Source organism: Elephantulus edwardii, unplaced genomic scaffold (genome assembly GCF_000299155.1).
Source record: "Elephantulus edwardii isolate Elephantulus edwardi_28Jun2011 unplaced genomic scaffold, EleEdw1.0 scaffold00046, whole genome shotgun sequence".
Lineage (NCBI taxonomy): Eukaryota > Metazoa > Chordata > Mammalia > Macroscelidea > Macroscelididae > Elephantulus > Elephantulus edwardii.
This window is the reverse complement of record NW_006399796.1, coordinates 17,216,482-17,223,742: the sequence shown is the minus strand read 5'-3', so window position 1 is coordinate 17,223,742 and position 7,261 is coordinate 17,216,482. Positions and strand designations below refer to the sequence as shown.

The window sequence follows — 7,261 nt, the reverse complement described above, 5'->3', positions numbered from 1 at the left end:
AAGGATAAGATGCACGTGACCCAAGCCATAGTTATTTTCAATTGCTTCATATGCATGTGAAAATTAGACAATGAAAACAGAAATCTGCAGAACTGATACCTTTTGGCTTCTGTAGAAGAGTACTGACAAGCCCATATATGCCAAAAGTACACACAGGTTTTTTTTATCTTGGAAAAGTCCTGCCAGAGTGTTTTGTATGTATGTTCTTTGTAAGTATGTGCTTTGTCTCATCTACTTTGGGCATGCTGCCAAGAAAGGCTATTTCTTGGAAAGAACACCTTGCTAGGAAAGGTAGAGGGTCAATGAAACAGAGAAAGACCCTCAGCAAGATAGACAGACACAGTAACTGCAGTAGTGGGCTCAAATGAGTCAGAGATGATGAGGACAGTACAGGGATAGAAGAGAGTTTATAGCTCTGTTGTTCAGGGTCACTATGAGTTGTACTTGACTCCATGATACCTACTGGTAACTATTACTACTGTAATGTAAAAATGAGGATGTGACAATGCTTTGTAAAACTTTTAAATACTTTCACCCCAAAATCTTGAGGGATTATTAATTCATCTTAATTATTTAATTTCCTCATTCATAAATGAAGGTTTGACTCAAAAATAAAGTAGGTAGGACTGGAAACATAAGTCACTTTAATCAAAATGAGCTGTACCTCTATGGTTCTATCAGACTATCAGTAACAACAGTGATTATCCCAAAGACACAGTGAACAACTCAAACAAGAATAAACACCTTAGAGTAATAAGAATGATCTGAATGAGGGTAAAATCACAGGGCTGACACGGATTTATAAAACAGATTAAAAGCATACAACTGGACATTGAAATAGTTTGAATGAATTCACTTCCTTTATTGCAGTAACCTCTGTACAAAGCAGCAACTGCAATACTCAACGTTAAAACATTAGAAAAGCATTTATGTGATATAGTACAGTGTTATCAAAATATTACATTTTCAAACTTAGTAGATAATCATCCACCAGAGCTCAAATCTTTAAATTAGTTCCATAGTCTTTAAAAATATGTATGTCAGAAAGAATATAAAATGAATGTAAAAAGAAAACCTAGAATACAAATATGAAATATGTAACAAATAAATATTTGATTTAATTAACAGTTATTAATCAACACCATTCTTTCTATACCCATTGAATTTTTATCTATAGAAATAATGAACTGTCAAATGCCAGTGTATGATTATTTCTAAGCTTTTACCACTGATTTAAACTTAAAAATTGTTTTTAAAATAACCAAAATTCAGCAAATAAAATCAAATAGATTGATTTCAAATCTAGCTAGCATACCTAGGGATTGTTGAAATTTGTTAAAGCACTATAGCCACTTTGAAAATTTTTGACCTGGTGTCTAGTGATTAAGTGAATATAATGCTTTTTAATTTTAAGTGAAAAGCTTCTTACATTATTTCACAGACAATATTACCCTACCCCCATTATGTATATTTAGATATATTTTATATACTTTATACACACGTTCATAGAGACACATGACATTTGGTTTCTGTAGTATAGATCACAATGATATTTTCTTCAATGGGTAAAAGTTAAAAACAAAAACAAAAAAACCCAAAAACAAAACAAATATCAAGACCAAAACCCCCAGATAAACAGAAAAACCCAGTTAAGTGTCCCTGTGCACATTGCAAGATAGCAGCACTCAGCTCATGCCCTACTTATTATCCACTGAAAATTTCAAACATATTATGTTCATTGAATAATGACACTTGTCTTTACTCCCACACATGGCAAAGCCTGCAGTAAATGGAACAATGCTAAGAGTTGTAATGGAGAAAAATATTTGGGGAAAAAAAATCCCACAAAACTTAATTTTCTTAATAGTTTGGATTCAAAATTGTTATCAGATCACCATATTTTTATTTCACATTCATGCGGCAAAAAAATTGCACTGTAGATTTTTTAATATATTTCTGTCAAGATTAATGAAAACTGGTGCAACTCCTACTCTACTGAAACTTATACCTAAGAACCAAGTGAACATTATTTAAGATAAACCGTTATCCGTTTCTACCTGAATAACTGCATGAATTTTAAATATGCCCTTAAAGAAAGTGATCAACTTTGTTCTCCATGAAAACTCTGTCAATGTAATTGTGAGCTTACATTTACATTAAAAAAAAGTTACTTCTGTTCACTTTAAATTCCAAGAAAACAAGCAACATAAATTTCTTTACATATACACATATCTATTTGTGTATGCATACACATATATGCATACACACATACAGATATGTAGACATATATCCCTTGAAATGATTTTTTAGGAAATCCTTCCTTGAATAAAAAATGAAAAACTTCACATTGATAACTGTGTATAAAGCTTTTAGTAACAGTGCACGTGCACTGTCAAAATTGAACTAGTAGACTATGATGTCAAAACAGACAATTCAGAAGCACAAACTGGCAGTTTTAAAAGTATTAAGAATGGATTCAATATAAGTGTTCAGAATAATCTGCTCAAACCTGAGTATATTAAAACTAAATGTGCATGACAATTGATAAATTAAGCCTAAAAATATTGAACCAAGAAACCAGTGGTCCATTTAACCATTTGATAAAACATTAAGTGTTTTAATGATATACAAAAAGGATGGTAGGTACAATACAGTGAAATACCATGTAGTGTTTATTGAAATAGGACTATTAAATGACATTGTTTTGTCTAAATTTCTCCCAGAAAACTCTGGTAGCATTATTTAAAAGTCCTTAAGATTTAATAGGGACTAAATGAGAACACACCTCTAATAAATTAAAATGATCTTGAGGATTTCTGCTTAAAGGTTACCACATGATTTTTTTCTGCCTTTTTCAACATTGTATAAAGACATACTTGATAACTCTTCAAACTTCTCCAAATGTTCTATGAATTAAAAAGACATAAATAAGAGCCAACAAGAAAGGGGGGAAATGGTGTTTTTATGCCTTTCCCCCCAGATCTACATTTATTTATACTTAAGCAAACCTAACTTGGGGGCTACTTTTTGTTTCCCATCTTGTTTCCCTCAGTTTTCACTAAATACCCTCTTCTCCTTTAGTGTCTTAATAGTTACCTCTACAAAAGTTAATACAAAACATACAGGACTCAACACTAATTGGTCAATGGAAAAGAAGGGTAACATCTATTTTATTTTAAGGTTGGAAAATATTAAAAATAAAATTAGTTGAATGCAATGTTTGACATTCTAGAAATTTATAAAAGAGGATATATGGATGAAATTTGGTTAATTTCAGAAGGCACCTCAAGGCTAAAGGCTTTTTGTATTCTTTCATCAATCAAGAAAACAAAACACAAAAAAACCACACTTTTATTGCTATTCAAGTAGCAAAGGAAAACTTTACTCTCATGAGCTTCAGTCATCCAACAAGGAATCCTCATTCATTAAGACTGATACGGAATTAACAAAACTGAAGTCTCCATAAACATATCAATGGAGCAACTTTCTGTGTGCTTTCAAATCAATGTAATAGTGAAAGAAAAGTCACAGTTCGCCATTGATGTTAATGTCATTGAAGATTTCCGTTTCAACTAGGCACTAGGCTGTCCACGTACAAAGAACATTTACGAATAGAAGGTAAGGACACTCTGATGATTTCCACGAACTAGGAGGATTGGTGGTAGGTCCTTGGACAGAGCTTCTAACCAGGCCATGTAGAGAGCACTAGACACAGCACCTTTTCTTGCAACAGGGAGACTCCTGGTATTGAAAAGGAAAAATAGAACAAAAAAGGATTTTAAGTTAAGTCATAAAAATAATAAACCAAAAACTAAATCTAACACTGCAGGGTGAATTCTCAGTGATGGTGAAGGTTAAGGGCAGAGGAGAGCTGTCCCAGGGGGTTTTGAAGGCTGTAACCCTCATGGAAAGGAGTGTTGCATCTGCATCCCAAGGAATGGACTTTTCAGATAGCAGCTAAAAGCTTTAACCACTGAATCACTAGGGCTCAAATCATGATACCAACTAAAATTGACTACAGTACTGAAAATGTCTGAGTTCAGAGAAGTTCTGCATATAGTAAAGCATGAATAGCTTCACACTATTATTACTTATAATCAACAAAATGTAGCACTTTAGCTGTTGTTATGTGCTGCTGACTCAAGCACAACTCATAGTGACCCTATGCACAAAGCTCAGAAACCTCCCTATCTTGAGCCACCCTCACTCACTCTGTTACGCCTATCTCCATTAACACAGTTGCTGTGTCAACCCATCTCACACAGGGTCTTCCTTCCTGCGCTGACCCTCCACCCTTCTAAGAATGATGTCCTTCTCCAAGGACTGGTCCCTTCTGGCAAATTTAGCATATAACATTATACCTCAAATTTCTCTTTTCTCAATAAGGTAATAATTCTTTCAGAGAAATGGATGCTTCTATATGAATTTATAAAATGGAATACATATATTGATAGGTTTTAATTAAAATACACTACTTCTATATATTAATTTTCCTTTCTCTTATCCCTTGTGCTTTAATCTCTATTGATACGGTGACGGTGGTAGTGATCAGATCCTCAGTAGAGTTATTCTCTCTCACTACTTCCGTATTTCCATTTCTCTGATTACAAATACTTGGTCATCATTAGCAAAATCTGAAACTTTCAGCTATTAAATATTCTTCACGAAACTGTTCTTTGGTGTTACAGTTACTTCATCATTTGGCATGTTTTCAGAAGCTTCAAGTGTTCTTATCTATTTTTTTTAAAAAACTTAAGTTCCTAATAAAATTAATGTTCAAGAATTAGCTAGCTAACTTGGTTTAGCAAAGGAAAACTAAGTAGGCACTAGCCTCTGTGTAATTAAGAGCATCTGCATAGAAAGCCTGTGAGTGGGAACCTAGGGGATGGAGAGATGGACAAACAGCTTTTAAATGTAATTATTTTGGGAGGAAGCTGTGTCTCTTTGGAACCCTCAAACCCTAGAGTGCCTCAAGTTTTCTCTTGGAAGCCTCACACTGCAGAGAGGCATAATGGCTAAAAAAGAGAAAAGCTATAGCATTTTGAAAAAGTATGAAGAAAGAATAAAAAAGAGGAAGTATTTTCAAATAATCTATCATGAATTTAAAAAACTCCAAAACTATTTATTAGATTCAAACACATTTAAGGTTGAGGATTTTGATTTATCCAATGAATTTTAAATTTAACCTTCACAACTAGTAAGTCATTTTAGGTTTTATATAGATAGAGACATAATGTACAAATCAGTCAAAATAGAAATGAATAGATAAGGAAGTATTTTTTCTTTAAAACAGATATTACTTACATGACAATAATATTTGCTGTGCTAGAATGCTCCTTTAATAATTCATTTAACCTGATCTGCCTATATGTCTGAAATGAAAGAAATAAGACAAAGTCATTCCTAGGATCATTTAAAAATGAAATCTTAATCATGTCTCATAATTGTACATTAAGATGAAAAAAGTGTTAAAAAGTATTTTACATTGTTCACACATGGATTCAATTTCATGTAGATTTAATTTTCTACAACTGCTTTCTTTCATATTTAACTGAAGCTTGTGTTAATCGTTCAGTTTTAAATATGCATCAAAAAATTGCATGCTATATTAATGAAAACAGAAGACAAAGAATACCTTGGTCTTATAAAGTTCAAGCTCATTATCTGTTATTAACCATGGCTCATCTTCTTTCATTTTATCTGCAATATCTTGCTCTTTATCATCTTCATGAAGTCTGTATGGCTCAATCATTTCATCAAAAGCTACAATACTTGAAAATGAAAGAAAATTGTCAATTAGTTATACTTTACATAAAAAGAGCTTCAACACTAAATTATACTTTGAAAAGTTAGTGCTTCTCATTTGTTATGCTTTGACAATTACTTTGGCAATTTATTTGGAAAAACTGTAATCTCTGGTATGGAAAATTGATTAGAAATTTAGAACAACAACCATAACAACAGAGTTGCAGTTTTACACACGGCACCTGGTTTCCCTCTTATCTTACCTACTCCTATCTCTAGCCCCCTGAACTAAAATGATTTTTAATTATAGTACACAAAATGATGATCTTGAGCAATAAGTTAAATCCCATTATGCCTTTATCCAAATGAATTAAAAAGTAGTAAAAAAAAATTCACGAACACTTTAAGGGGAAGAAAGAACTGATAGGCAAAATTCACTAAGTAGAAAAAATAATTTTTATTTTCAAAGACATTTATAGTCTATAGGAATAATAAAAAGTACATGCATGGCATTCTAGTATCCTGTTCATAATTTTCAATCTAGTTCAAATCTCTTTTTTATAATAATTTCTTAACACTTTTTATTTGTTTAAATCATTATAAAACTTCACTCATTTACTTAGCATTTATCGGAGAAAAAAAAACAACATCTAATAAAATAAGCATACATATTAGAATAGCAATCCGTTTAAGCATTTTGGGGTAAATTATTCCAAAGCATGTGTTTTAGTGAAGAAAATTCTATTAGGCAAATTTTTTTTTTGTGTGTGTGTGTGTGTGTTCTGTCAAATCAGATCTGACTGGTACAGGAGGAAATTGTCCCTCCTTCCCCGGCAGAGCAGCTGGTGGATTCAAACTGTGTGCCTCTGGGATTGTAATTGCAGTTCCTTGCCACTAGGCCACCAGAGCTCCCCTTAGGCAAATTCTTAAGATTCCCTTTTAATACTATAACAAAATAGTGGAAATAAATAAGTAGGTGGTGTAGAGTTAATAAATGTGGAGGAGGTCCTGCATCTTCAAACTGATCAAATGCTCCCAGTTAAAAGATTTGTGGTTCAATCTTGAGGTACCCAGGATGGCAGGCTTGGTGATTTGTCTCTCAAAGGTCAGACTTCAATCCCCTACGGAGCAGGCAATGATTCAGAACTGACTTAAAGGTAACATGCTGGGAGGGACACCACACTTGCCCAGGGTCAGCAAAAAAGAAAACCCTAAATGAGATGCACTGGAGCAGTAGATAAAACAACGGGCTCAAATACAGCAGAGCTGTGAGGACGGAACACGAACAGGCAGGGTTTCATTCTGGTGTTGAGTTGTTATGAGTTGGAACTGACTCCACCGCATCCAACACCAACAAGGAATGGAGCAAGGCCAATGAAAACCTGGATGGCCATGTGAGCTTTCTAGAGTATGAAGAGTTTTAAAGATCAAGTGTGTGTAATGTTGTTGTTGTTGTTATGTGCCGCCGAGTCGCTTACAACTCATAGCGACCCTATGTACAACAGCCCTAAACTCC

The 7,261-nt window shown here is 33.5% G+C and overlaps 1 protein-coding gene across 2 annotated transcripts in view; it reads right to left on the bottom strand.

Annotated features, from left to right (window-relative positions):
- Nucleotides 1-3,344: 3,344 nt before the first annotated feature.
- SLC12A2 (solute carrier family 12 (sodium/potassium/chloride transporter), member 2) overlaps nt 3,345-7,261 on the bottom strand; it is a 101,858-nt gene continuing 97,941 nt past the window's right edge. The window contains exons 25-27 of one of the 2 annotated variants that reach the window (XM_006886011.1): nt 5,636-5,771; nt 5,305-5,372; nt 3,345-3,741 (exon numbers count right to left, since the gene is read on the bottom strand). In XM_006886011.1, the coding sequence (XP_006886073.1) occupies nt 3,606-3,741; nt 5,305-5,372; nt 5,636-5,771 (340 nt within the window). In that variant the 3' untranslated portion in view covers nt 3,345-3,605. The remainder of the gene's footprint in view (nt 3,742-5,304; nt 5,373-5,635; nt 5,772-7,261) is intronic. The other variant, XM_006886012.1, reaches the window with a different exon arrangement.